This window comes from Lolium rigidum, chromosome 7 (assembly GCF_022539505.1).
Source record: "Lolium rigidum isolate FL_2022 chromosome 7, APGP_CSIRO_Lrig_0.1, whole genome shotgun sequence".
Taxonomy (NCBI): domain Eukaryota; kingdom Viridiplantae; phylum Streptophyta; class Magnoliopsida; order Poales; family Poaceae; genus Lolium; species Lolium rigidum.
This window is the reverse complement of record NC_061514.1, coordinates 331,727,472-331,740,505: the sequence shown is the minus strand read 5'-3', so window position 1 is coordinate 331,740,505 and position 13,034 is coordinate 331,727,472. Positions and strand designations below refer to the sequence as shown.

General features: G+C 48.3%; 3 protein-coding genes across 3 annotated transcripts; 1 reads left to right on the top strand and 2 right to left on the bottom strand.

The window, feature by feature from the left end:
* Positions 1-284: 284 nt before the first annotated feature.
* Positions 285-2,062, top strand: LOC124670702 (inactive beta-amylase 9-like). The gene is made up of 3 exons (XM_047207177.1): positions 285-497; positions 589-1,083; positions 1,178-2,062. The coding sequence occupies exons 1-3, from the start codon at positions 285-287 to the stop codon at positions 2,060-2,062; spliced, it is 1,593 nt and encodes a 530-aa protein (XP_047063133.1).
* A 613-nt stretch (positions 2,063-2,675) lies between these two features.
* LOC124669208 (tubby-like F-box protein 11) lies at positions 2,676-6,763 on the bottom strand. The gene is made up of 6 exons (XM_047205874.1): positions 6,358-6,763; positions 4,495-4,582; positions 4,291-4,420; positions 4,034-4,171; positions 3,147-3,628; positions 2,676-2,894 (listed from the first exon to the last, which is right to left on the bottom strand). The coding sequence occupies exons 1-5, from the start codon at positions 6,688-6,690 to the stop codon at positions 3,154-3,156; spliced, it is 1,164 nt and encodes a 387-aa protein (XP_047061830.1). The 5' UTR covers positions 6,691-6,763; the 3' UTR covers positions 2,676-2,894; positions 3,147-3,153.
* Positions 6,764-7,928: 1,165 nt separating this feature from the next.
* On the bottom strand, positions 7,929-11,779 carry LOC124669207 (sodium/hydrogen exchanger 2-like; the record flags this gene model as incomplete). The annotated part of the gene is given in 14 exon segments (XM_047205873.1): positions 7,929-8,566; positions 8,670-8,753; positions 9,018-9,080; positions 9,155-9,293; positions 9,390-9,491; positions 9,593-9,693; positions 9,784-9,850; positions 9,937-9,983; positions 10,078-10,272; positions 10,391-10,437; positions 10,535-10,594; positions 10,732-10,829; positions 11,352-11,470; positions 11,596-11,779. Coding segments are annotated over 14 exon segments (1,632 nt in total). The 3' UTR covers positions 7,929-8,239.
* Between the last annotated feature and the right edge of the window lie 1,255 nt (positions 11,780-13,034).

The window sequence follows — 13,034 nt, the reverse complement described above, 5'->3', positions numbered from 1 at the left end:
AGAAGGTGGGTGTTATGGATTAGGGGCACTGACTAATAATAGTAGAACTAAATTCCCTAAATTTTCTGAAGTTGGGTCTTCCATGGCCCCCCACGTTCTTGTTCGCCCCTCCGCGCGTTTCGCTCCTTTGCCCGTTCCCGCCAGCAACCCTCCTATAAATACTACCACGCCGGAAGCAACCCACGGATGCTAAGCTTCACACGCCGAAGCAAAGCGCGCCGCGCAATCACGTCCCCGATCTTGAGACTCTTCTTCTCCTTCCCTACCAGGCTCAAGAAAAGGCCATGGATTCCCTGCTAACACAGCACGCCGCCACGGCGTCGCCCTCCAAGAGGCGCTTGCGAGGGGCCGGAGACGCGGCGCCGGGCAGGGTGGAATTCGGACGCGCGCGGCGCAGCGGCAGCGCGAGGGACGTCCTGAGCGTCGCCGGGCTCGGCCGCTTCCTCGGCCAGGCCGCCGGCGCCGTCGACCACGGCGGCAGCAAGAACTCCCGCGGCGTATGTACTTAATTACGCAGCGAAAATCGTACTACATTAATTAGCTCCAATTAAGGCGCTAATCTGACAGTTCAAACGCGTGCATTGCCAGGTGGAGGACGTCGGCACGGTGCGGCTCTTCGTGGGCCTGCCGATCAACTCGGTAACGGACGGCGCGGCGGTGAACAGCGCCCGGGGCATCGAGGCCGGGATACGCGCCGTAAAGCTCCTCGGCGCCGACGGCGTGGAGCTGCAGGTGTTCTGGTCCGTGGTGCAGCCGGAGTCGCCGGACCGCTTCTCGTGGGCCGGGTACCGTGCCGTGGCCGACATGGCGCGCGCCGAGGGCCTCAGCCTCCGCGTCTCCCTCCGCATCCACGGCTCACCCGGCGGCAACGTCCCGAAGCTCCCGGCCTGGGTCGGCTCCGCCGCCGCCACCGACCGGGACATCCTATTCACCGACCGCAACGGTGATCGCCACGAGGACTGCCTCTCCTTCGCCGTCGACGAGCTCCCCGTGCTCGGCGGCTTGTCACCGCTCCAGCGCTACGAGGCCTTCTTCCGCAGCTTCGCCAACGCCTTCGAGGACCTCTTCGAATCCACCATCACCGTACGTAATTCACCAATGTGCCATCGCCATATTCCATTTCTCCATTTTTTTTAATTTATAATCCACGTTCGACCTTGATCGCTAACCTAATCAGGACGTGACTGTGGGGCTGGGGCCGAACGGCGAGCTCCGGTACCCGTCGTACCCTCCGGGGAGCGACGCGACCAAGTTCATCGGCGTCGGCGAGTTCCAGTGCTACGACAAGTACATGCTGGCCCAGCTGAGGCAGCACGCGGAGGCGTTCGGCCAGCCGCTGTGGGGGCTCTCCGGCCCGCACGACACGCCGCGGTACCACGAGTCGCCGGACTCGTGCGACTTCTTCCGGGACCAGGGAGGGTCGTGGCAGAGCCCCTACGGCGACTTCTTCCTCTCCTGGTACGCCGGGAAGCTGCTGAGCCACGGCGACCGCGTGCTGGGCATGGCCAGCCGCGTCTTCGGCAACAAGCCCGTGGAGCTGTCGGCCAAGGTGCCGTTCATGCACTGGTTTCACGGCGCCAAGTCGCGGCCAGCGGAGGCGGTGGCGGGGTTCTACAAGAGCAACAAGAAGAACGGGTACAGCCCCGTGGCCAAGGTGTTCGCCAGCCACGGCTGCACCATGGTGGTGCCCGGCATGGACGTGTGCATGAACAAGCAGCACCGGAGCACGGGGTCCAGCCCGGACCAGCTGCTGGTGCAGATCAAGAACGCGTGCCGACGACACGGCGCCCGGATCGCCGGCGAGAACGCGTCGCTGGTGATGACGCACACCAGCAGCTTCTCCAGGATCAGGAGCAACATCCTCACCACGGAGCGGATGCGGCCGTCGCACTTCACGTACCAGCGGATGGGGGCGCAGTTCTTCTCACCGGAGCACTGGCCGCAATTCACCGAGTTCGTGCGCAGCGTCGTCTGCGGCGAGTGGGACGAAGACGACGAGGAGCGCCAGATGGCCGCCGCCGTCTCCGGCAGCGCCAAGGCCTGGGAGGCGCAAGCAGTTTGACACTTGATTTAAATTGAATACCTTACTGATCATGCGTTTGTACTCTATACGCCTCAATCCATCTCTCCTTGGACCACTACTAGATTTCTCTACTGGTAGTGTTTGATTAGCTGAGATGAGATGAGATGAGATGAGATGATCCAATTATTAGTGGATCAGAGTTGAACTGTACATGAAGTTTATAATTTTCCGGCGCTGTATTTGGAGGCTGTATCATGAACTTATGATTATATTGTCCCAGTACGAGACCCGTGTCTCCATAAGAAATGAGGACAATATTGTTACGGCTAATGCAATTTTGTCAACTGACGTTTGAAGGTCATGAGTCATGCTAGCTCAGTGCCCAGTTTTGCTGCCATCCAGCTCAACTAAATATGCAATTACCGTCACTAGATTTACAGTTAACTGATTCGCATCCCATGCCTGATAAAACTCTCTAACCTTACAGCCAAAATTTTATTCCAGAAAGCCATAAACGTTAGAAGCTCTTTCTTTAACAAGAACTCAACGAGAGCCACGATAACCACAAACAGAAAACACATAATAACATAATCTTCAATATACAGCATACCAGATAGAAATTGTGTCTAAAGCATGGCCTCTCTTCCGATGTGTATTTCCAAATTACATAGAACCAGGGTAAAGAATGGGACTTATTGGCGACAAAAAAATAAAGGATAAGCCACACCCAGCTAGATTTCTATCTACATTATGATGTCATTTAACAAATGTATCACACTTTCCAATTCCTACTCTCGGCACTTTGGTATCTAGAACGGAATTTCGGATTAGTCCAGCCACTTGCTTCAACATTCTACTGGTTGTTCGACACCTGCAGGTAAAATGGTACTTACACGTCAGGTTTAATATCCTGTATTCGTTAGGTAGGTGACACCAATCTGGTGCTTAAATATCCTAACAGTCAGTGGAAATGCTTGATTGAAGCTAACTTTTCTTATGTCTGAAGATCAGTTTGAAGCAACTCGATACAGTTCAATCAACAACCAGATGCACCATTAATATATGATTCATCATTAAATTTGCAGGAGTAAATATTTAAAGAAAAGGAACCTTAGAATAGCACCTCTGTCTCATTCGCATGCTAATTTGGTGTCGAAGCTGCTCAGGCAGATTGCAAATGCCTGAAATGCCGATAGCGGGTAACGGTAGTCCATGGTGAACAAGTCCTTCCCTATCTTACCAAACTGAAGGGTGGTGTTGTCATGCTCCTGGTTAGTTGGAGCACTCTCATCAGTAGCCACCAGCTGAAAGTTCTTCACTGATGCAACTGTCACCCTTCCATGGAAGTTGAGGCACCAACACTGCAGATGTTCATGCCACCTGGGAGACTTGTTCTTCAGCACTAGCTTACTTTCCTCTTGATCTTGAATGGATAGTGGAGCGGTGAAGCTGTCCATTCGACATGATTTAGACTTGAAGAATGGGAGTGATGCAGAAGAGTTGTCGTTACTCGAAGGAAATCCAGTCTGCGTTGGAGCTGTTCCGCCTTGTTCAATTGCTGATACAGGGATGGAATGCATAACACATCGCATCCTTCTTGGGCCCCTAAAGCAAATAAATATACCACAACATAGTTAGTGATGTTTCTTCAATGATAAAAACGTTTTCTGCTGCATTATTCATGAATACATAGCTTTGCTTACCAACTACCAAGTACCAAGACATGACAATAAAATTTAAACCTGAATTTCCAGTGTTATGTATATCATTATTTTCTTCAAATAAAACTCACACTAGAGAAGTCTCCTAAGGAAATCATGAAAATACCATTCCTTCCAAATTTATGGACAGTAAGATTGTTATCAGTATTTGAATTAGCAATGGTTTTCTCGACATTTTGGTTGCTAATAGATTTGTCCTGTAAATAGTAGTGTTTTTTAACAAAACACATATGAGTGTGTGAGCATTAAATTTATGAAATGGATTGTTACCACATTAGATGACACGTACCTAGATCCCAAAACGTTCAATTCATAATGAACGTGGGAAACTGGATAATTCCCAGCAGACCATCTGTTTGAAAACCCAGCTGCAGCATGAGGTGGATGCGCATCATAGACAGTAAATTTCGTTCTCAAGAAGTTTGATCTGTTGGGTGAAGAATGAAATAAATCAGTTTCCCTGTTTTAACATTTAGTTTTGATCATATGTGTTTCGCTCAAACTAGAGCAAATTATAACTTCCAGGTACCAATGTCGAAGGATCACCTTAACTTGCCAATACAGGCGTGACTCCCCCTTGATGTATCACTCCGGTCAAGCGAAATCAGATATTCGGTACATGTAGGCCTATGGCCTTTGCGTGCAGCGAGTAGGAACTTCCCATCATCGGTTAGTGCTGTGAAAAAAAAAATTGTTCACATAAAAGAAAAACACATACAGACTACATATGCATTATGTCAGAAAACACACCATCAGTCAGCCCAATGTACAGGTAGTATGTCTGAGTAGTCCGGTTCCTCCGAATGAAACATTTCATAGGAGCGTCCCTTGGGCCAGGCTACATGTTAGAGAGGTAAAAGTAAGTCCAGAGCAAGCTAATCAACAAACAAAAGCTAAAAACTTTATAGAGCTTAAATTAGATATCATTTTATTAAAAATGATAGGCAACTACATATGGTGGTGGAAGTTTCATGCAAAACCTTTACAATTACCCTTCTAACTAAGTAACATTTTCGGACGCAATTATCATGCTAAGCCAACTACGGATTGAGCCACCAACAGGGGGCAGAAGTAGACAAGAACAGACTTGAAAAAAGGCAAGCTGCAGGGGCCAAGTACCCTATTTTTCCAATCTAAATCCAAATCATTAATTTTAGTTAAGCAAACAAAAATTGAGCTGGGAGTGGGAGGGGGCGGTGGCCCTCCCTGACTTGTGCAGTTGTGCATAGCTCTGGCAGTGCATTCCACCACGACAACCCTGACCTGCGGCTCATGGAGAAGCACATCCACCACGATGACCATGACCTGCGGCTCATGGAGAAGCACAAGCCCGGGCGGTGGCGCACCTCCTTAAACGGAGCAGCAAGCCGCTACAGGCCTATATTGCTGCCGCCGAGGATGTTTCAGCGCAACTAGAACTGCGTACGGCAAGGACTTGGCCATGTAGTGCCATGGGGAAAATAGTCCCCGCTTCGTGGAGATGATGGTCACGGATGGCTCCTATTTGATGGAGCTCCTCGACTGGGGCAAGCCAGACTATGTTCCTGAGTCTGAAGGCCCCTTCTACAGCAAACGCCTACATGCAAACGGTTATCCACTCTGACGTGCCAGTATTGGAGAACCAACTGACTCTGCTACTTCTTGAGAACCTTTACGCTGTTTGCCTCAACATTACTCCGTTACGTATATATGATTCACAACCATGTCTCTTCGTATTTATAAACTTGGAATATGAAATTGATGCTACGATAACTCAATTGATGGTTGCAGAGAGAGAGAGACACAAGTATGAACATTCACTTTCTAGGCCGGTGCCACAAGAGTTGTTTCCACGTCTACGGCTTCATTGGTAACATTCCGCGCAACCTACCGCTTGCGCTTCACCCCATCGGCATGTACAATTCAAGCCTCGTCTATGGCAACCGCCATGACCGAAAAGGAGGAGGTTATGCTGTCCACAACGGTGATCCATGAGCTGCAGCGTCCAATACCTTATTTTCTCTAACCTATATCCAAATGTTACTTGTTAATTAAGTAAAACATAGGTGCTAGGGCAGGTGGGGGGCAACGCCCCCCTGGCACCTGGCTTGCACATAGCTCTTCCAGTTCCCACCAAACATGCCGTGAAGAACAACTTAATAATCTGACTCTCATGTTTCTCCCCAATATGGATTTTTTTTCTCAACCACAACTAATTAAGACTTCCAAAATGGAAAAGTAACATACATGACCAAGTAAATTGGTTCCCAATACTGTAACTCGTTTCACCTGGATCTTATTTGAGGACTTCCAATCAAGACAAAGAAAGGCTCAGTACGATTGCCACAGAATACTTGAGATCAAGAAAGTCACAAAAGTTTAAGGTAGAAAATGGATGCAACCGCTCATTGAAACTATCTATTGCATCAAGCTATTTCACAAACAAAACCATAGAGTGACGGCGGCAGCCTACAAAATTACTCCTGAATTACTAGGCTAGGTGATACCATCCTAGGAGCAAAATAAACAGCAACATGAACATTAGGCTGTCATGAAGGATTGCAGAATTAACAGCAGAATGGTGAAGCCAATCACAGAAACAGAGAGAGATTCAGAATGACCAGGAGCTGCTACCTGCTTGACAGAGATGGGGAAGGTGAGCTTCCCTGACTCCGCCGGGACGCGCACAATCTCCTTCACGACGCCCCTCCATGTCCGGCAGACCCCGGCGCACGCCACCACGTCCCGGCGGCGCGGCCACCGCGGCTCCGCCTCCTCGACCCTCGCCAGCACCTCCCGCAGGAGCTCCGGCGGCAGCTCCGCCCAGCAGCACCCCTGCCGCGTCGCCTCCTCCGGCGCGACCGCCGCCACCCGGCGGACCGACGGCGTCCTGGGCCGGAGGAGGCCGCGCCGGGAGATGGCGCCCACCTCGCCCTTCATCTCCCGGAGCATGCCCCTGAACGACATCGCCTGGCTCGTCCCGTCGCCCCCAAAAACCAAATCAGCTCCAAAGACTCTCCCGCGATCCAATTTCCCTTCAGAATCGCGGTCTCCGGCGAGCGCGCCGCTCGGCTTCAGGCTCCGATCACGGCAGCCTGGCAGAAGAGATCGCGCCGGATTTCTTCAAGAAGGAGGATTGGAATTGGCACCGGTCGATGCCGGAATCTCTGTGAATCGCGCAACCCCCCGTGCTATCCTGCCGCTTGTTTATATGCGGGAGACAGTCAGATAGAGATTGGCAGGGAGAGAAGGGATCAAAGGAAGAAAGTGCGGTGTGCAGTAATCTGTACGCAGCTGGCAGAAAAATTGTGCTACTACACACTGGTAATAATATACTACCCAGCATCTCTGTCAGGAGAAGACCATTTCGAGTTCCAAGAAAACGGTAAAGCCCTTTCCTTTTTTTCCTGCAAGGATAAAAATCATTTCTTTCTGAAGAAACAGTTTTAATCTAGACACTTGTCAAGGAAACATCCTGAATTCTGGAGAGCTTCTGCTAGCCGGAAGGAAGATGGTCTTTCTATTTTCTTTGCTTGATGGAGATTGTACTTGTACTTGCAGCAACCGAGCTACCCGTCCTGAATTCCTGAAGAAGAATGGTGAGCTTCCCTCCCAGTCGCCGGGAGTAGGGAAATGTCACTCTCCATTGTCAGAAAAGGTTAGAGATATTTTTTTAAAAAAAAAAAGGTTAGAGATGGAAGTGCTTTCTGAATGTTCACAGCACTGACCAAATCCAACCAAACCAAACCCGTATGGCGACTGGATCTCAAACATGGCGATTCTTGGAAACAAACCAAACGACTGAGCTGACGAGAGAAAGAGGCAATAAATCTTGCTACTATGTTTAGCCTAACATGCAGTGTCATAACTAACTGTAGCAGAGTGCTGGTATGTTGCTACAAAAGTAGCAGAAAATGAGCCTAATCATGTGGCAGATAAAACAGGCAATTGAAACTTGGAAATAGCAAATTTTTCCACAGCTTTCAAATTATAACTGTATGCGACATCAATATGGTACAATAGTCAGTTCAGTTCAAGACAGATAACTTGTCCAACATGAGTTCTTTGTACCAATCAGGCTACAAAATATTCACTTATTTGACAAAACTTGGCACAATACACACCACTCCATTAGAAAATGGGGGAGGAGATGAAGCAGGAGGTCAGATTCCGAGCAAGGAGAAGGAATGACCAGTTTGCTGTAGTAGCGATCATAAGGTACAGGTGGCTTGTTATTAATCTACAAAATTTACAGGCTTGTGGTAACCGATAAGGCGATGACCGCATCATCGTTACTCAGGGTTCATCTTCCTGTTGGTGCCGTAACCAACCGTTCATCTGAACCATGATCAGAAGGCCCCTTTCTTTAACCTTCTGGATCGCCGAACAATGAGCCACTCATAGGCAGCCATACGCTGTATATATGCTGAAAACCGTCTTGTTCTGAAGCTGTATTCCTTCCTGCTCTTCATGTAACAGTTCAAGCGTCTTCTGAAGCTGCCATGGCTTCTCCGTTTCATATCGACGTTAACCGCTCGATAGGTACATTCGGATCAGTGGGTGATCCTGGGGTGTAGGGCACGAAACCGCGCCCTCCGAACATCGGACGCATCAGTGCATCGTCGAACTTGCGCCAGTAGTAGTGGACGGTGTGGGTTGGCTTGGTCAGTAGCATCCGGAGGCTGGAGGGCCTAACCATGGGGACAGCCGTCTCCAGGTCCGAGCCTATCAGGCTTGTGAGTAGAGGAGAGTGCAGGGATTTCGGTGAAGAGGGCTCCGATGTGGCACTGCTCGAGGCAGGCAGCAGGAACCGGATCAGAGGCTTTGTCATCATGCCAAACAGCTGTTAAACATGTTACATGTCAGATGGTTCGACACATTCGGAATATGATAAGACCTCAGATATGCATAAGGTAGGTACTGCAAAAAAAGATGAGATAACTCACCATAGTGCTAAACAGAACGACGGTAATGGTGCTGGTGATCATTATCGCATTGCCGTGTAGCTCTGTGTGACCAGCTCTGGTAAACTGCAATTCAAATGCAAAGGGTAAGCTTGCAGAAAAGAAACTACATACTTGCAGAGTTGAACTTGATACAAATTTGAGTAAAAGCAAACTACGCTAACATTCCACGGACTAGTTGCATCGACAAGAGATATTTCAGAACTGACGTCTTAAGGATTTAAGAATACTATTTATGGCCGCTTATTTGAAAACACCGGTCGGCCAGAACCAATCAATAGTCAAGGGGAAATAACTAGAAACAGTGTGCAGAAATGGTCTTGAACCGACCTTGTTGTAAGCCAGAGCAATTGACACAGCTCCTCTCATTAGCCCAGCCCACCATATTACGACCTATTAAAAGAAATTCAGTTAGCAGATGTTAACTCAATTTGACTGGCAAATGGTCCAATGCAACAATTACTCACTTGCTGCCTCCAGCTTATTTTTTCAGCGGGCGTCTTCTTTGTTAAGTTGGATAAGAACGAGAGCGGGAAAACAAAAGCAGCTCTTCCAACCAGAACCAATCCTAGCAAAATTGAACTTACCCCAATGGACTTGCCAGGGCTGCAGTGAGAAAGAGTAAGATTTACTGTTGGAAAGAAGGACATGAAATAGAAATTAGGTAATGCAGTTTAGAGGTGACAAGTACATATCTCTGACCTGTCACTGGCGAATTTCCATTTCTCAATATCCAATGCATCCATCCCAACATAGAGGAAGAGAAAAGTCTCGGCGATGAAGGACAAGGTTGCAAAAGCATGCCTAAGTAGATGAGAAGGTCGGCAAAAGTAAGCATGCAGTTTTTCACTGAACTGAAGATAGAGTACTAGTAAAACATAGCATGGACTAAAAACTATAATTACTTGGTAGTAACTCTTGAGCTCTCTGTCACGTTATGCCAAGTATAATGTGACATGACAATACCACAGAAGAATACAGTGAGGATGCCACTCAAATCCAGAAGCTGCAAAAATCAAATAAACAGGGTGAGTTCAGACATTCAAACTGCTAATGACAATGTTAGTATTTGTGTTGTATCAAATCAGACATGCACCTCAGCTAGCATATATGAGAGGTAGGCCATGAGCATCATAAGTGCAACCTCACGGTCAGTAGAATGCCTGACATAAGTTCAGCGAAAAAAATAGGTTAGCAGTATTAAGCATAAACATGGAGGCTTAATAAAAAAATTGGGGGTTGAACAAACCTTCCTATGTACAGTTTCTTGATTATGTACGCACTGAGCAATCCAGACTGACAATTGCAGAAGGAATGTCAATTCCATGTGGTCACTGCTCCATTTAGTGAAATAGAAGGGTGCAAAAGTGAGACCCTAAAACAAACTTACAAATACTCCGAGGAAGGTGCTTGACACAAATAAGTACAAGAAGTTCCCCAAGAACTTGAGAATGACCATTGTGTCGATGTGGTTAAGGTCAAAGTTCTGGAGTGCGTTGAAAAGCACAACTGATGTGGCGTCGTTCACAACACCTTCACCGAAAACTAGACTGTACAAAAAGGGTGTCTCATCCTGATTGAGAACCTGTTTTTCAGATAAAGATTAGTAAATAGTGGATTCAGTCACATGAGCTACTAACTCAGAGAATCATGGCTATTCATCCAGAGAAAGAACAGATTGTGAGGACATTTTATTAACAAACCTGTAAAGTGCAGACAGAATCTGTCGCGGAGAAGATAGCTCCAATTGCTGCATATGGGACATATCAAAAAGGGATGAGGATCATATGCTGATAGTGTTTGGTTGAGGGTGAGGATCATGTGGAAAGGTAAAGGCGTCGTCTTACCAAGAAAATCCCCAACATCCAGTGTCCCAATATTCATTCTGCTGAATATTGCAATTGCAGCTGAAAAAAGTAATCAGGTATCGTTAGTCAGAGAACTCCAAGGTAACCGATTGGACAACAATCTATTTCATACACTCTCATCAAATTATCACCAAGGGGATAGCAAACCGCTATTTTGGGGGGGAAAAGGAGCATACCAAGAGATATGGTGAAGAATGATATCATTGTCCCAACAGCACCAAATAATGTGATGGTCATGAAATTCCGGAAGAACTGCTTCTTCTTGACCTGGAAACTGATGAGAAATGGACCTTCAGAACTGTATTCATTCAGAAGAGATCTGAATACTCAACAAAAGTTCAGACTATCATGAGGTAGATTCATTCAGAAACAGTCAATTCCATAATGGAACGGGATTACTAGCACTCATGTCTGTACAGACCAAAATATTAAATGCCATGAACCAAGGAGGGGCCCTAAGCCCCAATAAAGAACTAGTGTGCAGTAAAAACATATCCTGTGAAAGTAGTAACACTAGTAGATTATGCTCCAGGATGGAGCAAGATTCAAGATTGCCAATCAGCAGAAGCATCTGCTGCTGCTTGCAGATGGGTGAGAAGAGAAGAATCCATGTTCCGCCATAGATAAATTTCTACTGGTAGAATAAAGAATGAAGCTCACCACATGCAGAGGTCATTCTTTTGATAGTACGGCGGACAGCTAGGCCCATAACAGGAAAACAAGATCGAAAACAGAGGCGCGCGAGATCCCCACCGGAAAACGAAAAGCTTGTGGCAGGAATCTGCGGTGGTCTTACCCTGCGTTGAAGATGATGGGCGGCAGGAGGTATATGAAGAAGAGGTCCTCGCTGAAGACGAGCACGTGGGAGCTCTTCCCCTTGGTGGTGAGCAGGATGACCACGCCGGTGCACAGCCCCTGAAGGAGGAGGAATAAGGAGAAAGGGCAGAGCATTAGTGATTAGCGACGGCGTTCGGGCCGGGGTGGAAGAATTGAGCCGAGAGGATGGGGGCGGAATTGATGGGAAGAGAGAGAGAGCTTACGATGATTAGCGCGGTGATGGACTCGTTGAGCCAGCGGTTCTCCTCGAGGAGGTGCCCGAGTACGATGCAGGCGCAGAGCAGCGCCACGAAGAGGTTGATGGAGACCACGGACGCGTGGTCCGAGGTGGAGAGCGCGCCGCCCAGCTGCCGCGCCAGCTGCGACGCCAGCACGCCCATCCCCATCCCGCCGCCGCCGCCTCTCACGTGCTCCTCCGGCGAGCGGCCGTACCAAGACGCGAGCTTTGAACGAAAATCAATCTAGCCCCTCGGGAAATGGGTGGCGGGGACGGGAATTCGCCGGCGGGACGTGGCCTCCTCCTCGCGCGCGGCGGAATCCGGAAACGAATCGGCAGGAGGAAGAAGAACCGGAGCTTTGTTTCCCCTGTTTCTTTCTTGCCCGCCGCTTCGTCCCCAGGCCGCCGAGGAGGGGTGGGGGAAGGAACGAGAAGCGCGGAAGATTCGGGATAAATAGGGGAGGGAGGAGGGAGATGAGCAGATTAGCGCAGCCGCGCCGAGCGGATTCCGCGACGGGGAGGTCGGGATTCTGCTGCTAGTTTTGGTTATTGGTTACGCGCGAGCGAGCCAGCGGTATCATCAGGCTCGGCTCGTATTTAAACAGCGCGAGAAAGGGGAAGAGGGTTCGGCCGGACGCGTGGAAGAATGGGAGCGGGTGGCGGCGGTGAATGGTGTTCGCCGGACGACAGCGGATGGGGCGGTTTGCGTGACGTGGCCGGAGGCTCTGGTCCGATCTGGAGTGTCCAGGTGGATACCCGGTGTCCACCCGTGCTTGGATCGTGGGGTCGTGGCACGGTCGAGCATTAGATACTTTTGTTTCTTTTGCTATGGTTAAGCTTATAAGGCGACATCTGATGGTAGAGAAGAGCGTATCTTATACTTATCACGTACATATCGGATAGAAGCATTAGATATAAGTCATACAATGCATTATCTTTTATTGTCATCTCTAACAATTAATATGAATAATTATATTTTGGTAAGAAATTTGTTGTTAGACTACTCATAGTGGGAGTAACTTCACTAGTAACTAAGTGTCCAACTCAATGAAATTTGCTTATGTGGCGATGAGTTAATGAGGAGAGAGGAGGATGGAGTAACATAGCTAATTACTCGTAACATCACACTTCCCAAGATACAATGAGTTTATAAGCTAATTAATGAAGACATATATGATACTACTTTGATGTTACTAACCACTATGAAGGTAGTAACATAGAATAGTAACATGTGCATGTTACTACTCTATGTTACTTCCCACTATGACTAGTCTTAAGGGAAGACACATGTGATACAATGGAGAAAATAGTCTTCCCTTGTTTCCTAAGAGATGATCTCTTAACTAAGGGAAGACAACCTTCTCTTTCTTCATTCTCTCTCCTCCAACTAAGCAAAAAATTTACGTGGCATCTCTAAGCGAAGGC

What these genes read in the sequence shown, in the direction of transcription:
- LOC124670702 (XM_047207177.1), top strand. Translation starts at nt 285, where the DNA reads ATGGATTCCCTGCTAACACAGCACGCCGCCACGGCGTCGCCCTCCAAG. An exon ending in GCAGCAAGAACTCCCGCGGC is followed by an intron (nt 498 to 588) that starts GTATGTACTTAA and finishes GTGCATTGCCAG; the next exon opens with GTGGAGGACGTCGGCACGGT. An exon ending in TCTTCGAATCCACCATCACC is followed by an intron (nt 1,084 to 1,177) that starts GTACGTAATTCA and finishes TAACCTAATCAG; the next exon opens with GACGTGACTGTGGGGCTGGG.
- LOC124669208 (XM_047205874.1), bottom strand. Translation starts at nt 6,690, where the DNA reads ATGTCGTTCAGGGGCATGCTCCGGGAGATGAAGGGCGAGGTGGGCGCC. An exon ending in GCCTGTATTGGCAAGTTAAG is followed by an intron (nt 4,172 to 4,290) that starts GTGATCCTTCGA and finishes TTCACCCAACAG; the next exon opens with ATCAAACTTCTTGAGAACGA. An exon ending in TTGAACGTTTTGGGATCTAG is followed by an intron (nt 3,629 to 4,033) that starts GTACGTGTCATC and finishes TATTTGCTTTAG; the next exon opens with GGGCCCAAGAAGGATGCGAT.